Here is a 23,933-nt window from a genome sequence, read left to right as displayed (position 1 = left end):
AACTCCAGCAGATTTCACACCCTCTTCTGACCTCAAAGGCTCTAGGCATACATGTGGTACAGAGATATATATACAGGCAAAACACCTATACACATAAAAATACACTTCTTAAAATTAAAAAAATATTCAAAGCAGTATCTATGAATACCATCTGAATACTACAGTACTAAAGTAACTTTGTTTGTTTGTTTGTTTTTTAAGATTCTTGCTTTCTCTGTCCTATCCATGCTCAGAAATGATTGGGTGTGAGAAATATTTATCTGTCATCTGACATTCCATCATTCTGTTTTCCTAGCTACTACTTGTAACCGCCCACCAAAGGCCCCAAAGAAAATTTTCAGTCCTCTTTCTCTTTTCTTCTCTATTACTACCCCAGACTGGTTGATGCAAGTCTATAACCTCGGCACTCGGAAGGCAGAAGCAGGCAGATCTAGGTCTGGTATCCAAACTGAGTTTCAGGCCAGACAGTGACACTACATAGTGACACTCTTGTCTCAGAAATGGGAAGGGTGAACTGTAGAGAGAGGAGAGGAGGCTGTCTTAAATTAAGAGATTATACTAATTAAAGTCAATTGGTTGAAACATAATACAATTGCTGGAAGAAGAATTCGGCAGATAACAAACTATACGTTACATGATTTTACGAATTTTGTGTTTGGTCATGCATTGCAATTACGTAGGAAAATGTTCTGAGGACGTGCATACTAACATCAGGGATGAAGAGTCAAGAAGATATGAAGACATTTAGAGTAATTAAGAGTGGCAAAATGCTAATGAGCTGGAGGAAGGCTCTACCGATACTTTTTTTTTTTGTTTTTCTTTAAGCATTTCTGTCGATATAAATAATTTTTCCTAAAAACGCTGAAGAGGCGTGGAGAATGATGCTCTGGTAAGCCAGGACGCAAGTGCAAACCTGCTATTAGCAAACGAAATCTGGCCCCGAAGAACCCGGAAGACACCTTTCAAAACTACGGCTCCCGCGGCTCTTTCCTATAAGCTGGCGTCATCCCTAGACCCCGCCTACAGCTCCCAGAAGCCCGCGCGCTCGGCCAGCAGTTCGACAACTTCCTGCGGCCGGCGAGCGGCGAGTATGGAGCTTGAGCCTCCACCTTTGGAGGAGCGGCGGCGGCTGCAAGAGGAGTTGAGCGAGTTCGTAGAGAGCTGCTGCCGGACTCTGGAGGAGGTGACGGCGTCCCTGGGATGGAGCCTGGACCAGCTGGACCCTGGGGACGAGGCGGCGGCCGAGGTGAGGGAGGCGGTGGCCTGGCCTTTTCGGGGCTGTGGGCTTCTCGCCGAGGGGAAGACGCGCCTCCATCTCGATGCGGTGCGGTGCGGAGGCGGACAGGGCTCGTGGGGTGCACGTTCCGGGGGTGCTGCTTGTGGGCTTGGCGATTTGCTCTGTCATCTGTCATAAGGATTCCGCATTGCGTTAAGAGTCAGTGTCAGGAAAGCCGGGGGGCGGGAGGTGGGTGTCGAGTTCTCTTTTCTCTGCCTTAAATCCGGACGCCTTCCACTCGGATAGTACCGGTTCTGGAAAGGACGCCACTAAGGAATGGTAGTTAGCAGCTGACACTTAAGTGTATTTGAGTGAATTATCCTGACTTACTTTGATCGGCCCAGGATGAAGGGGAATTTGCATTGCGCGGAGTTTTTTTATACTCCCATGCGTTTACTATGCTGAAATAATAAGGTGTAAGTCGTACGCCAATGGAAATATTTAAGATATGTTAGATGCACATATAAGCTACTTGCTATTAAAATTGAAGTGACAATTAGAAGGAAAATACCCTCTATTGTTCATTTATGAGTATATTTGAAGTTATGAATTAACCAGTTATAGCTCCTGGATTTAAGACTTAGTGACGGTGCTGTAAAGTGGGTATGGGGGAGAACTGAACATTGTTTTTTAAATGAGCCATTCCTTTTTTTTAATTATTATTATTTATTTATTTTCGAGACAGGGTTTCTCCGTAGCTTTTTGGTTCCTGTCCTGGAACTAGCTCTTGTAGACCAGGCTGGCCTCGAACTCACAGAGATCCACCTGCCTCTGCCTCCCGAGTGCTGGGATTAAAGGCGTGCGCCACCACCGCCCGGCTGAACATTTTTGAGTTATGTATTAGATGATTTATGAAATTTCCAGGCCTTTGAGCAGGATCCACCTCCCCCTTCTAGGTCACCGTTTGCTTGGCATCAGGATATTAACCCTCACCTAATGCCTTGTATACGGCACCTACATTACTTCCTTTAACATTCTCCATGACCCTCTGAGGCGAGAATTATTGCCAGCGTTCTGCAGATGAGGAAGCAAAACCATCAGAGTGGATACACTGATGATAACTGGCCGCTGGGGTTTGAATGCAGGCCTTGTGGTTTCTAAGAGTGCGTGTACTTAACTGATACCACGTGTACTTAATTGATACGTAAAATTCCTTAGTACATACCATGTGCTAGGCCCTTACTCAAATGTGTTCTGTGTATAAACCCATATATTTATGTTTATTTAATCTCCATGATATCTTTCTGAGATATGAGGGTCTGTTGCTCCCCTTTTATAGATGAAGAAACCGAGTCAAGGAAAGGTTGATTATGTTGCCCAGTATCTTATAGTCAGTAAATGGCAGAGCTAGGGTTTCAAAAATAGCTGCATGGTGGAGACTGGGGTAGAGAGCAGCCATCCCAGAAAGCAGAGATGGAAAGCAATTAGATAGCAGTTGTTATCCAGAGAGGTGGTTGGAGCATCTAGAATTGGAGAAGTGGCACTGGGGATAGAGAGAATGAAGAGGATTTCAAAGACATTTAAGAGTAAAAACGTCAGGACTAGGCAATTCTTGGATGTGGTGACAAGGGAAGAGGCAGTTTCTGGGCAGGTGGCTCCTTTCACAGAAATGGGAAGAACGCAGCTTTGGGTGCTAGGGGGCGTAGTTACCTCTGTGTTGCTGTGATAAAATACCCAACATTAGCAAGGTTAAGAGAAGGTGTGGGGCTGGAGAGATGGCTCAGTGCTTGAACATTGGCGCTCTTCTAGAGGACCTGGGTTCAGTTCCGAGCACCTACATGGCAGCTCACAACTGCCTGTAACTCGAGTTCCAGATCATCTGACACTCTCACACATATGCATGCAGGTGAAACACCCATGTGCATTAAAAAAAAAAATAAATTGTTTTTTAAAAAGAAAGGATGGTGTCATGATCCTTTCACACAGTGCAGAATCACCTGGGACAGACTCTCAATAAGGAATGATCTAAATTAGGTTGGCCTCTGGGCATCACAGGGAGGGATTTATTAATTGGATTAATCAAGGTGGGGAAATTCACCCCGAAGAGGGGAGTACCATTTTATGGGCCGGGCCCTGTACTAATTCAAGGGAAAAATAACCCAAACACTAGCGTTTCATACATTCTTGTCTCATCCGTAACTGTGGGTGCATTTGCGCAGCTTTGGCTTCTCTGCAGGGTGGACAGTGTGACCTGGAACTGTGAACCAAATGAGCTCTTCTTTAAGTTGCTTCTGCGGGTGTTTTATCACAGCAACAGATGCAAAACCAAGGAGGCTTTCAGTTTAAGGTAAAGTCTGTGCTAATAGGGAAGCCAAAGCTACAGGAGCTTGAAGCAGTTGGTCATTGCTTCTGCAACCAAGCATATAGCTTAGAAACCTGGCCCAGGAGTAGTTCCACTCACAGTCTTCAACCCCAGTTAACCTAAACAAGATGCTTCTACATGGATATGGGCCCAAAGGCCCTAGGTGAGTCTAGATTGTATCAATTTGACAATTAAGACCAAACATCACACAAACCATGAATATATTGAATTTATTTTTGTTCATGTTGGGCTTTTAGTACAACATACTTAATAATTATTAAAACGATTAAAGAAAATTATTGTGTGTATATGATGGTGGGGTGGGTCAGGGCAGTTTTGTGGAATCAGTTTCTCTCTTCCTAACTTTGTATGGGTTTCGGGGATTGTGCTCAGATCATCAGACTTGCTTGGTGAGTACTGCACCCTTTGAGCCACCTTGATCTTAGTACAAGGTGCCTAAGAGAGAAACATGATCTCATGACATAGATTTGGGAACTAAACTACAGTGAGACTTGAAGGCAGAATATTGGCTAGGAAGCATGTTATTGAATGACAAGAGGTTAATGATTAGCATTACATGAAATACCAACATTTAAAAGGAGTAACTTCAAGAACCAGAGGGGCAGAAATATCAGAAGCTAGATGTGGTGATGAGTGCCTGTAATCCCCAGCACTCTGGAGACTAAGGCAGGAAGAGTGCCTTAAGTTCAAAGCCAGCTTGGGCTACATAGCAAGATCCTGCCTCACAAATAAAACAAAGGCTGGGGAGATGGCTCAGTTGATAATGTGCTTGCTTCAGAAACGTGAGAATTCGTAGAACCAGTAACCTCAGTACTGGGGCTTGCTGTTTAGCCAGTCTTGCCAAATAGGTGAGCTTCAGATTTAGTAAGAGACCTTGTCTCAAAAAATAAGGTAGAGAGTGGTTGAGAAAAAGGTTGATCTCCAGCCTCCACATGCACATTTACACATGTGCTCCTATATCCATGTGTATACATAAACAACAAGAGAGCAAAGTGGACCAGGAGCTCAAATACAACAGCCATGAAATGTTCTTCGGGTTCAGTAGCAGGAAGAGTGCTAATGGCTGATGTCAGTCAGGTAGTGAGGACAGAGGTGTAGAGATAAACATTTACCAATGGCTGTGAGTCTGGGGAGAGTGAATTGATCATTAAGAAAGTTAAGCTCAGGTGGGTAATAGTGGCAGATGTCTTTAAGCACTTGAGAGGCAGAAGCAAGCGGATCTCTGAGTTTGAGGCCCGCCTGGTTTACAGAGAGAGAGTTACAGGACAGCCAAGGCTACACAGAGAAACCCTGTCTTGAAAACAAACAAACAACAACAACAACAAAAATAAGAAAGTTAAGCTCTGAAGGACTGGAAAGAGGACTGAGGCTTTAGAATTTTGAAACAGTTTTGTTTTTTTTTAAATAAGGGAGATCTGCAGAAAAGAAAGTACTGATTGTTGTTTAAATACTATTTTCCTCCTTCTGTTTGATTTTTGCAGGATGAAATCACGATATGCCCTTATGATTCCAATCATCATATGCCTAAGTCATCATTAGCAAAGCACATGGAATCTTGCAGATTGAGGAAGCTGGGCTATGCCAAAGAGGAAGAGGTAACATTTGTTTATTGCATCATATCGTGTAATTCATTCTTCAGTAAGTCCAGGAGGGTGTATTATGATCCCTTTAGAACACAGTACTTTGACTGACTTCACAAATTCTTAGAAACTTCAGTAGTGGTATTATTTCTATCAAATCTTAAAGCAGACAACTGTGCAGTCTTCAAGAATACTAGCTAAAGTTTCTCTTCTTGTTTTCTCATTGTTAGGATGAAATGTATAATCCTGCTTTTTTCTATGAGAATTTGAAGATTCCTTCAGTTACTTTGAGTAAGTATATTAGATTATAATTGAAAAAATAGTCTAGTTTTTATATTTTTCTTTAGCAAAAGAATGGATATTATAGACATGCTTGTGATCAGTGATAATAGGAGTAATTAGTACACAATGAAGATAATTCATGTAATGTAAAAATGGGATTGGGCATATGTTAACAGAGGTGAAAATCCTGCAAAATTTTGTGTAGTAGACCAGGCATGGTGGCACACACCTCTAATTTCAGCACTTGGGAGGCAGAGGCAGGCAGATCTCTGTGAGTTTGAGGCCAACCTAGTCTGGCAGGGTGAGTTCCAGGACAGCCAGGACTGTTACACAGAGAAACCCTGTCTCAAAACAACAAAGAGAAACAATTATATAGTAGGGCACACGCCTCCCTTCTTGGTTGTAACAAAAATATGACTATACAGCAATGACTGAAGGTACAAGGGAGGGTGGGATCCTGACCCATCCAATGGGAACTGAAGATAAGGAAAGATGAAAATGGGAAATGTGTTCCAGTTATTTGCAGTATATGGACAAAGTCTTGATTGATCTCTAGAAACGGACGTCCTGATTCAACGCAGGTATGTAGGTGACTTTTGGTGCACTGTTGCCCTGTTGATTGCCTAAGTTTCATTATTTCTTGTGGTACTGGAGACTGAACCTAGAGTGTTATTTTCCAGGGAAGCACACTCTTCCACACCTTAAAGATTATGATAAATCTAATACACTTCAAATGTTGTCTGTACTGTCAGAGATACTAGTTATTAGTTGCGTAAATTTGTACCTGCTAATCCTGAATGCCTGATTATGTTTTCTGAACTAATTGGAAACTGATCACCTAGTGGACTGGGAAAAAAAAATTCTTCCTGAGATTATAGACCTTGATTTGGATTTTTCTTTTTCAGATAAGGATTCACAGTTCCAGATAATTAAGCAAGCTAGAACTGCAGCTGGGAACGATGGCGATAGTTACAGTCAAAGTAAGTGTTGTAGTCCGGCTAATTTGTGAATCAAGGTATTTTTCCTTATATAAGCGTGATATTACTTCTCAAGAAAACCCTTGTGGAATGGTTACACTGAAAAAGGATCAGGTTTATATTTAACAGTGGAATAGCTTACATTGTTTCAACTCGATTATTAGCTATTTCCTATTCAGATACACTGGAGGATCCCTCAGACACCATCTCAGCCAGGGGTGCTGTTTTGGCATTATCTGATAGGTGTGGTTGCCTTGTGGGTAAGTTGTTAAAAGAGAGATTATTTATTGAGTAGGTATGCTGGATAAGGGTGTCTTCTTGCTTTGTTCTATTGGGGTGCCAGTCCCTGTCCCTGAGAGCTTGAAAATGTTGAAATACACATACTGCGAAACGTGTAGTCTCCATTGCCGCTCTCGGAACATTACCTCCTGAGTCTGTACCAGGAAGGCACAAGCACAGTGGTTGATCTGCTCTGGTCTTACACGGTTTGTGGGGTCTCGTACTCAGCTTTGGAGCTGTTTTCAAAGGGTTCTGCCTTAGAATTCGACAGAAACTAAAATAAAAAAAGTTAACTATAAGCTAAAAGAACAGCTTCACTCAAACAGAAGGAATGAAGATCCTAAAGGGTTTAGACTTTGAGTCTGGGTGTGACATTTAGTCAGAGCACAACTGGCACCTCTTGCCAAGGTTGTCTTTCTGTGGGAGGTGGACTGCTCCTTCCTGTCCCCTGTCCCCCATTGTCTTGTCCCCCCCTGCCCCCACCCCCAAGTCGTTATGCAGGTTTTCTCCCTTGTTGAAATTCAGCCTTTCCCCAAAACTGTTCTAAGAAGCCATGTGTCACTATCTGAGTTGCCCTGTGGCTTTAGAAGGAAGATTTTTTGTCCTTGGCCTGTGTATCTTGTGTTAGTTACTCAGTAGCTAGAAACACACTTTTGATTTGTGTATTTGTGGGAGGAAGTGGGGGTGAGGGTGGCACATGTGCCATAATAAAGTATAGAGGTCCAAGGACAACTTTAGAAGTGAATTCTCTCCTTCCACAATGTGGCTTCTGAAGGTTGAACTCACATGGTCAGGCTTGGTGGCAGGCATCTTTACCCACTGAGCCATCTTGGCAGCCTAAACACATTTCTTGTATTTCCTTTCAAAGCTCCCACATTGGTGCCTGTTGGCCTTCAGCTCAGCTTTCCAGTTTACAGATTACTGATCTGTGATCACTGAAGTCTTTCATGATCTGTTGTTTCTGTTTTTTGGCTCTGTTAATTAATAGACTAGTAGAATTAATTTTTTTTAAAAATGAAGGGTTTTTTTTGAGAGTCTTGGCTTTTAAGATATTGATTCTTAACTGTAGACAGAAGTTTCTGCCCTGCCCAGTCCCACAGCTGTTCTTACATTGATTATAAATTGTTTAGTCAATTAGCTCTGGCTTACTATTAGCTAGCTCTTATAGCTTAAATTAACCCATAATTCTTATCTATGTTTAGCCACATGACTTGGTTTCTTTTCTCAGTAAGACATTCTCCTCTTGCTTCCTCTGCTTCTGGATGACAGCTGACTCTCTTTCCAGAATTCTCTTATTCTGGTCACCCAGCTTATACTTCCTGCTACTGTCCAGTCATCGTTTTATTAAACTAATACAAGTGACAAATCATTATAGCATGCAAGAGCCTTATTCCACAGCACTTAGCTGGTGTAGATAGATTAATAAATATGTTTTGGAGTTGAAAGAGTATTTGGATCTTGGACTCCAGGGTCTATATTTTACAGATAGTAAACTAACTGGCTGATAGGCCAGTTTGATAACATCCTTTTGTGTTTGTTCTAAAAGCCTGGTGTTTTTGTTCTTTAGTAAGGTTCTCCCCCTCTGCACCCCTCCACTTGTTTCTTTGAGACAGGGTCTCTAGCTGAGGCTCCCTCAGTCAGACAGTAACCCTATCTCAGCCTCCCTTGTGAATGCTGGAGATCTGGTGTGTGCCACACATCCAGCTGATCCTTTTTTTTTTTTTTAAGTTCTTTATCCCTGAGCTCTTTTGCGTGTTCCATTTCTTTTTCTCAGCAAGCTGTGCTGTGTTGGAGAAGTGTTTTTCCTTCTCTAGGTGAAGAAACACAGAGGGAAGAAACTCATCTTTGCTGGGTAGCAGCAAGGCTGCATCCAGAATGAATTTTTTTCTGTGTCACAGGCTCTCAACTGAGTTCTTTTATTTTGGGTTAGAAATGATCTTCATGTAGTAAAAGTCATGGACTGGAGTTCTTTGCGATGTTCATATGTGTTACATCGCTGTGAGAACATCGGACTGCACACACATGCTCTTGTCAGTGCTGCTCACCCTTTGTCAGTCTGAAGGAGAAAGTCTGCCACCTACCTTGCATAAGTAGCTTGTGAGATTTGTTCTGTGCAGTAGAACAGTTGTCTTTTGAGAATAGGCCTGGCAAGTGCTAAAGTAACTGATAGACATTCTGTATGAGAAAAAGCTAATGTGCAGAAAGTATTAGTATGGCATGGATGAGTTTTATATAAGTAAATAATTTAGAAAATGTCACCGTATGAATTTATAAACTAGACAGTAAAATTTAGACGTTGAGCTCACTTCATTACAGAAAGTTTTTTTTTTGTTTGTTTGTTTTTTTAGTTTTTCTTTCCTTTTTTTCTTTTGTGGTCCTGAGGATTAAATTTAGGACATTGGGAATTGCTTTGCACTTTGTAGAGAAACTTATTTGACTTTGAATTCTATCTTAAAATTGGATCGTGGCAGTGTGGTGGTGGCATACGACTTTAATCCCAGCACTGAGGAGGCAGAGGCAGATGGATCTCTGTGAGTTCGAGACCAGCCTGGTCTACAAGAGCTAGTTCCAGGACAGTCACCAAAGCTACACAGAGAAACCCTGTATCAAAAAAACAAAAACCAAACAAACAAAAACCAAAAAAACAAAACCAACCAACCGAACAAAAATACTGAATTGCTTTGAGTAACTATTTTAATGTGATCTGTAACCCTCCTTTAAAAATATGTTTAAATCCCATGTAGGGGTCTGCATTTTTTCTTTTTTTAGCAGAATTATCTTTGTGGTCCACTTATGTCCTAGATATCTTCACATCTTTGACCCGAGGACAGGAATCTCTTTCACTGCCTCCTTACTGATTTATTTATGTGAATGTGAAGCAGTATGCGTTTCCTCGTCTTACCCCTAGTTTAGGGTACACGAGAGCAGAAGTTTGTTGGCAGTGAATGTGTGTTTTCATTGTGCCTGTTGTGCGGGTCAGGCCTCAGCTCTGCTGACCTCCCATGAATGGGAACAGCCTAGGCCTACGTGTTTGTTTGCTGTCTTGTGTAGCTCTTTTGACTGGTTTTATAACAAAGATATTAACTTTGATCATAAATTTTTCTGCAGTATTAAGTGTTTGTGTTGCTGTAGGTTTCCTCATACATATTTGAGATATGGCCATGACTTGCTATCAGTGTTCTATAGAAGAACCTTGGAGGCCATTTGAGCAAGTTCGTTTTCTTCCATGAGCTTTATTTATTTTTTAATTTAATGTTAGGGCTTGTCCCTGTGTGGGTGTTCTGTACATTCATGAATGCCACACAGAGACAGTTCCTTTTACTAAAATATGTGTGCTGCAGGTAAGTCTTCCTGTGATGGCAAGTGATAACAAGGAAAAATGTGCATTAGAGTAAATGGCTGTCTGGTTTTGGATGGATGAGGGTTCTGGAGATGGGAAGGGGTGATAAATATATATAGTGAAGTCTTGTCCAGTGCTCTGAACTGTGTAAGAAAACTGCTAAGAAGGATGAATTGTGTTTCATTTGTATTTTACCATAACTTAAAAAATGTGAAGAGGACACAGACTTACAGCAATTACAGCACATAAACCATATGGAAACTTATCGTTTGAAAATTTACACTGCCTAGAAATGAAGTTTGCTAAATAAACTGTCATGAGAGGTTTGAAATGTAGTTTGTTGCTTAACCTTTTTTGTGCTTTTTCTTTTTCAGTAATTGGGGTGAGTATAAAGAGGAATTAGGAACCTGAATGTACTCCTTATTTAAAGATATGCAGTATCCTTTTTGCAAATGATATCCTTTTAAAAGTATCACTGAAACTTCTGACTTTATCTCAATAGTTGTCACTCTTAGAAGTCTTGGTTTGGAATTCTGGTTGAATTTTAATAAGTTTAAGTATTAGTTTCTGTAATAAAGAAATTTAAGATTAATAAAAGAACTTTGAGCTTGATTATTTTGCTGTTTTCTACATTTTGTATTTTTCCTCTCAGATTTTTAAAGCTGATATTCAAAGGAATTAGGCTCACAAAAGCCTGTTTTATATAGTATATTTTGTTAACACCGGCTCCGTAAAGTCTTCTGATAGTGCCTCAGCATCAGAGTGACGGGCTGATTAAGAGGGAGTCCTCCCTCCCCACTCATTTCCAGCCCCTTGTAACAGTGTCCAGGTATCATTATCTCAGCTGTTAACCACAGCCTCGGTGCCACTGAGCTCTCCTGAGCTTGTGGAGAAGTGTGACGGCATTTCTTCTTACGGCATTTCTTCTTCTATTTCTTTCTTTCTCAGTCTTTTGTATGCTTAGTTCATAGTATGCTCTTATTTGAATTCTTTAGCCTCTTACCTAAGAAGTTAATGAGGGTGACCTAGCAAACATTAGCATTCCTTTAGTAGTGATGTTCTGTTTGCAGTGGGAAGATTTGTTTTCAGCTGCTTTGTTTACAGTTACAATCATTTTATTTCTTTGAGAATGTTTGAATCTCAAAACAAAATTTTTCTTCGATGTTTTAATACATCATACCAAGGTATTGTATATATTTATTGTTCGTTCATGAGCAGATTTTAGAATGATCATAACCATTGGGTGCACTGCTATTACCTTTTCTATTTGGTTTACTTAAGCCAGCATACTTCCTGTTTCAGAAATTAAAGCTAGTTTAAATAGTCTCCTGGTCTTAGGAAGTTTAGGATTTCTACTTAAAAAAAAAAAATAGTCTCACTGTGTTGCCCACCCAGGTTGAACTCTTGTTGTGTAGGCCTGGCTGTGATCGTCCCAATCCTGAGAGCTAAGATTACCAGTGTGTGCCACCACTCTTGACTTAATTTACATTTTTTGATTCCCTATTCTAGTCATTGCACAGATGTAATGAACTTGAGTATTGAACTATCTAATGCTTCATTTGAGTTATTTTTACATATTCATGGCCCCTTGGTTTGTTTTCAGAAGGAAAAATGTGCATTGCCTACTAAAAATATTTTCAGCTTTTATGAGGGAAAAAAGGCAAATACACGGAAATAATTCCTACTTTGTATAGAGGTTGTACTTAATAAATTATACAAAAGCTTTCTTAGCCTTTTCCTATGGGTTGTGCCGATAGCCTGAGCTACTTGGGAAGCTGAGATAGGAGAAGCCTTCAAGAATGCCTTGTAGTTGAGAGTCTGTTTCAGCCTGGCAAGCATGGCGGGAACACAGGCTTTCTAATGAGCGAGTTGGTTCCTGTGTTATTACTGCCTGGTTCCATAGACCTGGCTTAACCTTGTTTGGAGAGAATAGCAGACATCATGAACATTAGCATCTACCACATCCTTTTTATGTAAAAAAAGTAGCTGTGTTAGTATTGCATTGTTATAGCATGTATTTAAAGAGAGTGTTAAGTCCACATGCTTCATTTGCTCTTGTCTTATTATACCTTAGGAATGTATTCTTCGGTGCCTGTTGAAGTTCCTCTGAATCACAAACGATCTGTGTGTGACCTCACCCAAGCAGATCGCCTTGCCCTTTATGATTTTGTCATTGAGGAGACAAAGAAAAAGCGCTCTGGTTCTCAAGTCATTGAAAACGACAGCGATCTGTTTGTAGACTTGGCTGCTAAAGTCAATCAAGGTTAAAGATGAACAGCATTCTTTACATTTCTTGTCATTCTGTCTCATGAGTGTTAGTAAAGTGATTTCATTTTTGTGCCACGAGGTGGGGTATGGTGGTTTTGTATCATCTCTTATTGACATTATTGATTAATGGTATTGCTTATGAATGGAGTTTTACTTTGACTTGTACTTTAAATAGCTCCACCTATAAAAATGCTATTTGTCTGTAATCTGTGGAGTTGAACAATTCTATGTTTACCTAGTGGGTTTAAAAAAAAAAGGGGAGTCAGGTGGTGGTGGTGCACGCCTTTAATCCCAGCACTCGGGAGGCAGAGGCAGGAGGATCTTTGTGAGTTCGAGGCCAGCCTGGTCTACAAGAGCTAGTTCCAGGACAGGCACCAAAAACTACAGAGAAACCCTGTCTCGAAAATCCAAAAAAAAAAGGGGGGGGGGAGCTGAGCTGTGGTGGTGAAGCATGCCTTTAATTCCAGCACTTGGGAGCCAGAGGTAGGCGGATCTCTGAGTTTGAGGCCAGCCTGGTCTACAGAGTGAGTTCCAGGACAGGCAAGATGGTTACACAGAAAAACCTTGTTGTGGGGGGAGGGAGGGATTAAAAAATAGTTGGTGTACATAATGTATATTTTTCTGAAACTTTTTATGTGTTACCTTGAAACATACTGAACAGGATTATTCCTAACAATAGGTTCTTAATTTAAAAGTGAGGCTAGAGAGAGAACAGTGGTTAAGAGCTTGTAAGGCTCTTTTAGAGGACTCAAGTTTGGTTCTCAGTACCCACATTGGGTGCCCACAGTTGCCTGTAACTCCAGCTCCAAGTGATCAGATGTCCTCAGGACTCTCCAGACACCCTCACTCACGTGGACAAACCCACAAACATACACATACTATAATATATATATTACATATTATGAATTGAAAAGCTTCTAAGGATGTAATAAGTTTATTCTTTCATTAGATAATAGCCGAAAAAGTCCAAAATCTTACCTGGAAATCCTGGCAGAAGTGAGAGATTATAAAAGAAGACGGCAGTCCTATAGAGCCAAGAATGTTCACATAACCAAGAAGTCATACACTGAGGTGAGTGTCACATCATTCTGTGGTGTTTGTGTGGAGAATAAAAATTCCCCATTGTTTTCTGGTCTGGTTTATGCCCTTGGAGTTTTTTTCTAAAGTGACCTGAGAGTGCCACATAGGTCTGTACTTTCCCAGTGTTTGCAGGCAGAGGCTTTCCTGGTAACAACATCATCTCTGGAGGTTGTGTGTAGCCTTCTAAAGACATTTCTTTTGGAGAAAGTGGCAGTGTTGTCATGAGAGTATAAATTTGGGCTCTCACCTGCCCTTGGCTTGAGAGGGTGGGGAGTATGTTGAGATTGGCTCTCTATGTAGTCCTCTCTGTCCTGGAACTTGCCAGGTTGGTCTTGGACTCACAGATCCTCTTGCCTCTACTTCCTGAATGCTGGAGTTAAAGGCATGCACAACCATGTTCCTTGGCTGAGTTTTGACTCTGCTGTTTGTCATTGACTTGCATGAGTTATTTGAGCTTTTTTTATTTTAAAATTTTATATATGCATATGCTTAGTATATATGTGTGCATTATGTATGTTTAGGTGCCCATATCATCCAGAAGAGGGTGTTGGATCTGGAACTGGATTATAGATGCTTGTGAGCCACCATATGGGTGCTGAGAATTGAACCTGGGTCTTTTTGAAGAGCAGCCAATGCTCTTAGCATCCTTTCCAGCCCCCACTGAGCTTTCTTAGATTCTGGGAGAGACCCTTCCTCCTTTTTATAATAGTACAGCCGTAGCAGGGTTATCATGAGGATTAATAAAGATAATACAAATTCCTCAGCCAGGCAGTGGTGGCACTTATCTTTAATCTCAGCACTAGCAAGGCAGAAACAGGTGGATCTCTGAGTTCGAGGCCAACCTGGTCCACAGAGTGAGTTCCAAGATACAGAGAAACCCTATCTTAAAAAAACAAAACAAAACTGAAAAAAAAAGAAAGAAAAAGAAATTCCTTAGTAAATAACTGTTACTTTTTGCATAAATATTTTTCAAGATTTATTCTTATTTCATGTATGCTTTGCTTGCATCTGTGTCAGTGTATCACATGTGTGCAGAGGCCGGAAGTGTTAGATCGCTGAGAGTGGAGTTAGGAGTGTCTGTGAGCTGCCGTGTGGGTACTGGGAACTGAGTGCAGGTCCTCTGCAAGACAAACCCGTGCTCTCAGCTGCTGACTTGTTTCCCCAGCCTCTTTTGCAGATATTTTAACATGCTTTTACAGTATCTTACCGAATATTTAGCCTGAATTTTTTTTAATATTTATTTATTTATTATGTATACAATATTCTGTGTGCATGTCTGCAGGCCAGAAGAGGGCACCAGACCTCTTTACAGATGGTTGTGAACCACCATGTGGGTGCTGGGAATTGAACTCAGGACCTTTGGAAGAGCAGGCAGTGCTCTTAACCACTGAGCCATCTCTCCAGCCCTTAGCCTGAATTTTTAAAAATTTTTTATTAATTCAGTCATTGGCTCATTCATTCACTGAGACAGGTTCCCTCACTGTCTGTAACCCAGAGCTCAGGCTGTCCTGGAACTCACAGAGTAGCTCAGGGTGAACTTATTCTTAGCAGTCTTTCTTTCTGTACTCGTGAGTGCTGGGCTTACTTTCATTAGCAGCCGTGCCTGGTGAGAAATGTTGTGCTTTTTATTGTAAATCAGTCTCTTTATGATAAAATATCTAGACTTATTTTTAGGTATCGTTTAAGTTGGAAAAATTGATGAATTTTTGGTACATAAATTACCTAGACCCAGTCCCAGTTCCCATATTAAACTCTAATTGTTCTATATGATTTCGTCCCTGATGTCAAAGGTTTGGCAATCTAGCCTCATTTTGTCTGTATTTTTGCTTTCGTCCAACGTGCCTTTGAAGCTGTGTGGAGACACCTATTCTTCCCTCCGTGCTCTGACACATTGTGCTGTGTGGAGACACCTATTCTTCCCTCCGTGCTCTGACACCTGGTGCTGCCTTATATGCAGTGCTCTTCTTTTCTGTACTCTGAGTCTCCGTGGGCGTAAGGGCCACTCATCCACGTCCACAGTGGACAGCTGCTTCTGAGCTGTCGCTGGTTTGTTAAAATAACACTTTGCCACACACCCAACCTTGCTTTTCTTACAGTGATTTTCATAATTAGAATATATTTTAGACTTGCCTATTTCAGGAGAAGTCTGGAGCTGTATGGTGCTATAGGCTCTCAAATATTTGATTCTTTACTAGGTCCCCTCTGGTCTCATCTCCTTGGAATCATGTTACTATTGGTATTCTTTATCATTTTATGATTGACCTTTTCTTATGGAAATATTTAAGCATACTCAAGGGAACAGCACAGTGTAGGGAGTTTATGTTCTCATAATTGTCTCCCTCCTGCCTGTACACTCGACAGTTTACCCTTCTTCTGGCTTTGTTTGCATTTTACCCTTTCCTAGCTCCCATTTCATGCCTTATATAGTTTAGTTTGCTCTGGACTAGAACCTGAATTTTGACAAGTTTCAGCAAACATATTATATATAACATATTATAGTTACCATGCACAGCACAGTGCTGTAAGGTTTGCAAAGTGATGGTAACAAGATGTCATCTGAGCTTTTAGTGCTGTGAGTGAAACATGTCACAGACTCTGAGTGCTAAAGTCTGAGGGAGCAGTGCTTCTTTTTAAAGGTTAGACTGGTGTGAGGTCATAGAGGCCATAGCTCTGAGGGAAAAGGGAAGCAAGGAAACTTTAGGAAACTCCTGGCCTTTTCCTGTGTGGTAGGCCTGTGCTAGGTGGGTTCTAGGTAGGTATCTAAGTTAGGGTTTCTGTAGCTGTGTAGAGGCACCATGACCACAGCAAGTCTTATAAAGGAAAACATTTAATTGGGGGTGTTATTGTTCAGAGGTTTAGTCCATTATCATCATGGCAGGAAGCATGGCAGCCTGCAGGTAGCCATAGTGCTGGAGAAATAGCTGAGTTCTACATCTGGATCAGCAGGCAGCAGGAAGAGAGAGAGACACTGAGCCTGTCTTGAGCTTCTGAGACCTCAAAGCCCACCCCCAGTGACATAATTCCTCCAACAAGGCCATACATCCAATAATTCTGTGGGAGCCATTTTCATTCAGACCACCACAGTAGGCTTTCATGAGCTCACGCAGAGCTATCAAAAAGTAGTCTAAGCAGGGCAGTGGTGGTGCACACCTTTAATCCCAGCACTTGGGAGGCAGAGGCAGGTGGAGTTCAAGGCCACCCTGGTCTATTAGAGCTAGTTCCAGGACAGCTAGGGCTGTTACACAGAGAAACCCCATCTCCGGTTAAAAAAATAGTCTAAGGGGGTTGCTCTAGAGATAGGTACTAGAGCTGGACTGTGACTGCGGGTGTGTGTGGCTCATGCACTTCTCCTGGCTCAGACTGGGCTGCCTTGGAGTTTCTGTGGGAGAATATATAGTGGGTAAGAAGTAGGGGTAAGGATTTTCCAGATGGAAAGCAGTGGGCATTGTTAAGTACAGATTGAAAACGTTAGGGTCCTGTGGAAACTGCCTAGTGTTCTCACTTAGGCATCTACTGTGGTGTCCTGAAGTCATGGAGGACTCAAGCCCTGTTGAGTATTGGTATTGTTCTGCGTTTAGCTTTTGGAGCTATTGAAAGTTTCTCTGAGAGAGGGGAAAACTGCAGTCAAGTCTGAACTATAGTGGCTTTTTGTTTGTTTGTTTGTTTTTGAGACAGGGTTTCTCTGTGTAATCCTGGCTGTCCTAGAACTCACTATATAGACCAGGCTATCCTTGAACTCCCAGAGATCTGCCTGCTTCTGTCTCCTGAGTTCTGGGTTTAAAGACATGGTCTACTATGCCTGGCTCTATAGTGTCTTTCTTTGGTAATTGCCCCTATTTCCTATACTTTGAAACATTTTCTTGGCAGACAAGAGAGGTCTCAGCTCTGTTTTTGGTTTATCTGTCTTCCCTGGGACAAGTCCTGTGCTTGATAGTGTGGGTTAGATAGAAAAGAAGCTTTGAAGTGGTTCTCAAAACTTAGGGACTTGACTCTTTTCGAGAACATCTGTGAAGTAACTGTGATATTTCACACTCTGTCTTTCATCTTGGTTTAATTGTAAGGTTTTAAAGTCATGTGCAGATAGATATATTCATGCAGAAGTTATGAAACTAGGAACAGCAATAAGAATTCTGCACAACTTTACATTTTGGGTGTTGTGCCTTGTGTATTCACCATTTCCATCCACCCTCTTCCTTTTTGTTCCTTCATTCGTTTTTTAATATTTTAAAAATTTACTTGTAATGTGATGGGTTCGTTCTGATGTTTTAGTGTACATGTGCCGTTATTCTTTGCTCTTATCCATAAACTCTGCATTGTCTTCTGTCGTCTCTGCCCCTCCTTCTGCCTTCGTGTCACAGGCATTTTATTCTAAACCTCTTTCTATCTGTGTGTAGCCCAGGGTGTTCTAGAATTCCTTTGGTATTGGGATTACAGGCATAGCCACTCAACCATTTTCCTTTCTGTACATCCTTTACTATTTTGTATCTGTACATTTTTTCTTTGAGTTATTCAAGAGTAAATTTCACACATTATGATTCTTGGTCCCAAAATGGTATATATGTGTTTCCAGAGAATAAGGCTGTTTACTTTCATAGTCATAACATAACTCCAATTTAAAATTTAATATTGAAATAATATTGCCATCTACCATCTATTCACCAGTGTGACCAGTGCCTATTTTATAGTTTCTAAATACGTGCCTCTATAGTCCATTATATCAAAACCCTTAGTTTTTAGTGATGACAAGCAGAGATTTTTCTAAAAGATTTTATTTTTTACATATATGTGTGTGGTTATATGACCATGAGTGCAGGTGCCCAAGGAGGCCAGAGAGGACATCAGATCCCCACATTTTGAGTTATAGGTGATTGTAAGCCACACCACCTAGATGCTGGAACCAAACTTGTTCTTCTGGAAGAGCAACAGAGTCCTTTAACCTTGAACCGTCTCTCCAGCCCCATTTTTCAGGTGTTAGGATCTTAAGTATTAGAGCAACTTCCCTGTCTGACATTTGGTTTTTACTCCTTCAAGGTAATTCGGGATGTGATAAAGGTACACATGGAAGAGCTCAGCAACCACTGGCAAGAACAGGAACGAACAGAAGATGGTGCTGAAAAGTATGCCATTGTCTTTACTGATGCGGCGTTTGCTTGTTTAATTTTCTGTTTGTGTTGAACCCAGGGCCATGCACTTGCTGCATAGTAGTGTGTCACTCATGTGCTGTAATTGTGGGCATGCACACTATGTCTGGCTTAAAGTAGTATCTTTTTAACTATCACCTATATGTACTATTAAACCATAGCATTTCCAAGATTCTTGGTAATATACTATGATTCATTGGTGCTTGTTTATTGCCAGTGCTCAGAATTACTGTTCTTAGAGTTGTGATATTGTCAGGTATAGGGATAAGCAATCATATTAGGGAAATAAGTAAGTAATATTATAGTGGTTGTTTCTTTGACTGCTACCTTTGTGGAGTATAAGATTAAGCTTGTTTTTTTACACTCTCTCTGCCATTGGTATGATACAGAATATTATACATTAGGTTGGTGGTCTGTGTGTGCAATGAGACCACTGGTGGAAGGAACTGATGGGTATTCCTTTCTGTGCTGTAGGAATGAAGAAAGGCGATCAGCTTCAGTAGACTCACGACAGTCTGGTGGAAGCTATTTGGATGCGGAAAATTCACGACATAGAAGGGCTCGGAGTAGGAGCCCACACAAACGAAAAAGAAATAAGGATAAAAATTCCGAGTCAAGAAGAAGAAAAGAGAGGTGAGTCTGTTTACCCCTGAGTTATCCAGCATTGTTGACTTTGTTGTAGAATGCAGGAAAATACATTGTAGGAATAAGCTAAGGTGGGGGAGGAATCAGTGGAATTCTTCAGATTCACTGTAGCTAACTTCATAGACTACGTCTGTAGTGTTGTATTCCTAGTTCTGTGTGTGTGGTAAAACATTGCCCTAGAGGCTCATGCATAGTAGACCAAGTGCTCTACTCCTGAGCTGTAACTTCAGTTCTTTTCTATATATTTAATTTTGAGACAGAAACTAACTCTGTTACCCAGTCTGGCCTTGAACTCACTATAGAACCCAGGCTGACCTTGAACCTTTGATCCTCTTGCCTCTGCTTGCCAAGTAGCCTGGATTATAGATTTGTACCACCAGGTGACTTGCTTGGTGCCCCCACTTCTTTTTTTAAAAAATAACTTCTTAACCTGATGTGAAAATAATGTCTAGATAAGGCAGTGTTATGATATTGCTTAGACCTTTCTTCTGTTCATATTGTCCTCTCCTGTTTCTCATTCTTCATGCTAATTCTCTAGTTGAAATATTAGAATCAGACACATCCTAATTTCAACCAGTAAATTTTACTCTTGATAGTATAATTTTGATAACTAGGAGATATGAATTAATGTTAAATAATATATTTAAACTATCTAATCTTGTATGGCATCCCCCTGGATGTCACATTCACCAGGGCTCTGACTAAACTGTTTCTTGTTCTGTCCTTCTTCCTCAGTATTCCTGTCCTGGTTGGAGGGACAATCCTCTCAATCTTACCTAAGACGGAAACCAGGTCCAAATTCCTGTCCATTCTGCTGTGTGCCTCCCTCCTGTTCCCGCTGCTGTCTGAACAGACTAGAGAATAATGGTCGTCTTTTGGGTTGCTGTCTGAACTTAAACTCTGTGGCTCCATTTCTACTGTGCTGCCCAAGTGAATTCTCTTAAAAATGGAGCAGCAGCAAAATCCCCACTCCTTTGAATGGCTTTCCACATTTAGGATCAGTTTCTGCTTGTTTCTTGTACCTTCCATTACCCCATGGAGTGCAGAATCTTCCCTGGGTAGCCTGACTTGAGTTCTCATTCATTGAACACATTTTGCCATTTTGCACTGTGTCTTTTTTTTTTTCTTTTTAAAGGCTTGCTTGGTAAAGTCTTATCTTTTCCTGAGTCCTCTTGCTCAAGCAAAAAGGACAATCTTACCTAGCACACTATTGTTTGTTGAACTTAGTAGTTCCTTCCCCAGGAGAAGGGTAGCTTCTGGAAGGCAGGGTCTGTGTCCTACTTAGTTTTGTTATATCTGTTTGTTTTTTGTTTTTCTGAGACAGAGTCTCACTGGGTTGCTCTGGTTGTCGTTGTAGACAAGCTGGTTTTAAATTCACAGAGATTATACCTACCTCTGCCTCCCAAGTTCTGGGATTAAAGGTGTGCACCATCATGCCTGGCTCTTTGGTTTGATGTGCACAGTGCTGTCAAACACTAGGTTTTCACAGGATGTGTCTCTGCAGGGCCAATGGTAAAGAAGAATTAGTGAATCTTTTTTTAAAAAGTTATTGGCCAGGCTGTGTTGGCACATGCCTTTAATCCCAGCATTCAGGAGGCAGAGGCAGGTGATTTTGAGGCCAGCCTGTTCTACAAAGTGAGTTCCAGAGCAGTCAGGATTGTTAAACAGAGAAACTGTGTTTAGAAAAAAAAATAATAATACAAGTTACTTATGTTTATGTGTGTGTGTGTGTGTGTGTGTGTGTGTGTGTGTGTGTGTGTGTGTGCTTGCATGAGCTTATGTACACCCAGTGTGTGCAGGGGCCCAAGGAGGCCAGAAGAAGGCATTGAGTGCCCTGGACCTGTAGCTACGAGCATTTGTAAGCTGCCTGGGTGATGGGAACTGAACCCTGCTTCTCTGCAAGAGCAGTCAACATTCAAGCAAGCTCTCTAGCCCAAGTAAAGCTTTTTGTATTGGTCTGACAGTTTTGCTAATCTTACTGTCATTCTGTAGGTCTACAGTTAGCTGTGATGCAGTTCTCTTACAATGATGAAACGCTTGCTTAGTTACCCCTCTGACTCCCACAGATGAACTCTTGTCCATCTAGTAGACACTGTACTTTGGCTCTTTACAGAGTTGACATCTCTAATCAATCCCTATAAACTTACATTGCAAGTCTGCAATGTGAATATGAAGTAGTCTTGTTAGAGAGGATAACCAGTGTACGCGCAGGAAATACTCCTCCTAGTGATTTCTACATTCATTCCTAAGATGGAATGAGTTAGAGAAGGTTGAGACAGCAGCCAGAATAAAGAAATCAGATAATTTAAATTTTTTCTGTACCTTGAGTATTCTAAATTGAAATGGATTCTCTGGTCATCTGACATTAACATATATTCAGAATTATTTTAAAGCAAATCTCCAAAGTATAATCCTATTTTGCTTACCTTTTTCCCCCTTTCTTTTACTTTTGAGATATCATATCCTCCTCCTTGTCATTCCTCCCTCCAAACTTCTATATACCCCTCCTTGCTCTTTCAAATTCATGACCTTTTTTCATTAATTGTCCTTATATGCATATATGTATATGCAGATGAATTCCTAAATATAGCCTGCTCAGTCTGTATGTTACTTGTATATGTGTCTTCAGAGCTGACCATTTGGTATTGATTGGATAACCAAATGGTTGCTCTTTCAGAATACTATTTCTCCTGCTCTGAGAATTCCTTGGTTGCCTGAAGTTCTTTGTGTAGGCTAGAGGCTTCGTGGGCTTTCCCCAGTTCTCTTTGGCATGTCTGCTGTTGTCTTTGCTCTGGTCCTGTAGGTAGTTATGTTAGTGAGACTTTATGAGTGTAATTTCTGAAATTCCTAGGAGACACAGTCATTCCCTGATCCTCCCTGCCCTGTCTTCTGCAGTATCCCCTGAGCCTTAGGTGTGGGGGTGTTTTGTAGATGTATCTGTCCATTGGTACTAGGCTCCACAACTCCACATTTTGGTTAGTTGTGATTTTCTGTAATGGTCTTGTGTCTGTTGTAAAGAGAAATTTTTTTCATGAGGGGTGATGATTACATTTAACTGTGGGTATAAGGACAAATATTATAAGTAAAGTTAGGGGTTATGCTGGTTTAATAAAGTGGTAGTTGAAGGCTCTCTTCCAAGATCCATGACTTCACTAGCCCTGGGTAGTTAGCTAGGTTTCCTGTACCAGGCATGACTCCCCTCTTGTTGAGTAGGCCTTAAGTCCTATTAGAGAACTTTTGGTTACCAACAAGGTATTTGTGGCACTGTAGCACCCATAGGGCTGTTGTGCCATGCTTGTTGCTGTGGTTCATAAGTATCATAGCTGGGTGGGACTGTTGGTTGCTTCCCTCCTTTGGAAGTTTGCATGGTGATTTCTGGTACCCTGAAAGCTAGTCCTCAAGGAGTAGGAATTTATTCATGTCAGTTCCAGCTCAGGGATCTCTGGGCTCTGTGTCTGAAGTGCGTGGTGTCTTCAGCAATAGGGACTTACCTTCCGCCTCTGAGGGACAGCCAAGAACAGCAGCAATAACCTTTACTTCTTTGGGAGTTTCTTGAACAGTTCCCACCAGCAACTCAAAAGAAGGCTTGTAATACTAGGTTTGGGGTTTTGTTAGGGGTCTTTGGTTCTTGGAGGGAGCATTGTCAGCCCAGGTGAGAAAATTTCATATAAATCGTTTATTTGTAAACAGACTTAGGTTTTGTTTTTGTTAGTTAGTTAGCAGTATGATTTCTTATTCAGTTGTAAATGCATGTCTTAGCTTATCATAGTTTATGTCTGGTAAAAATAACTTTGCTGAATTACTGTAAAGCTCTAATATAAATAATATGTCTCATAATTTTATGCCTATTTATTTCAGGGATGGAGAAAGACATCATAGTCATAAAAGAAGAAAGTAAAAAATATAAACAGAATGTGACTGCTTTTGGAATACATATGCTGGTGTTTTAATTATAATCTTTGCATAGAAGAAAATGGCTGTTATGATCATATACTCAGTATTTTAATAAATGTTCAAACCGTGAATCAAATTGTACTGTACATGTTTGCATTTTTCTTAGTATTTTAATAGATTCTTATTATTTGTTTCATTGTTTTTGTAATATAGTTAACAGTTTTCTTTTTTTTAACTACTCAGTACTTCAAATAGGCAAATTATTCATGAGAACATTGTCCTTGTAGGAAGTTAAACTGAGGCTAGAGTGACCCAGCAGTGACTCCCGTTTGTCCTACACTGGAGAGTTGTAATCTGTGAGAGCAATCTGATTATCTTTCTGAATGGGGATGGCCTGGCTGAGTAAACCATGGTGTAGTCAGTCATAGGTTAAAGTATTGTATTAGCAGTAAAAGGAATAACCTGGATCTGTGTTCACATGGATAGATAGGTCTTTAAAATGTAATGCTAAGGGGGAATTTTAAGTAGTAGGTATATTTAAGTCAGCATTAGACCCATGTGCAAATAATACTATGTGTTTCTTACGGATGTATATGTATATGATTGTATTTTAAAGGTTTATTTGAAGCCATTCCAAATTCCTAATTATATGTGGGGAAGGATGTAGGAGAAATTGAGGTAGATAACAAGATTGGGAGGTTAGTCTAAGGAAACTTGAGCTTGTCGATAATATATATTCATATTTTGTTTGATAATTAAAAGCTGCTATCATTTTGTGTCTTGTTTGATGTATGGTGTGCATTCACTAAAGTGCTTGTTGTAGCTGCATTTCATCCTGTGTGACTGGA

General features: G+C 40.8%; 1 protein-coding gene across 1 annotated transcript; it reads left to right on the top strand.

Moving 5' to 3' along the window:
* Positions 1–1,037: 1,037 nt before the first annotated feature.
* On the top strand, positions 1,038–23,396 carry Snrnp48 (small nuclear ribonucleoprotein U11/U12 subunit 48). Its single transcript, XM_075969859.1, has 9 exons — positions 1,038–1,246; positions 5,081–5,194; positions 5,410–5,470; positions 6,367–6,441; positions 12,132–12,320; positions 13,275–13,396; positions 18,437–18,522; positions 19,021–19,179; positions 23,050–23,396. Exons 1-9 carry the CDS (start codon positions 1,091–1,093, stop codon positions 23,087–23,089), a joined length of 1,002 nt encoding a protein of 333 aa, XP_075825974.1. The 5' UTR covers positions 1,038–1,090; the 3' UTR covers positions 23,090–23,396.
* Positions 23,397–23,933: the final 537 nt, after the last annotated feature.

The sequence above is a fragment of the Microtus pennsylvanicus genome, chromosome 4, assembly GCF_037038515.1.
Source record: "Microtus pennsylvanicus isolate mMicPen1 chromosome 4, mMicPen1.hap1, whole genome shotgun sequence".
Lineage (NCBI taxonomy): Eukaryota > Metazoa > Chordata > Mammalia > Rodentia > Cricetidae > Microtus > Microtus pennsylvanicus.
The sequence above is the reverse complement of the archived record's forward strand: the minus strand, read 5'-3'. Positions and strand labels throughout refer to the sequence as shown.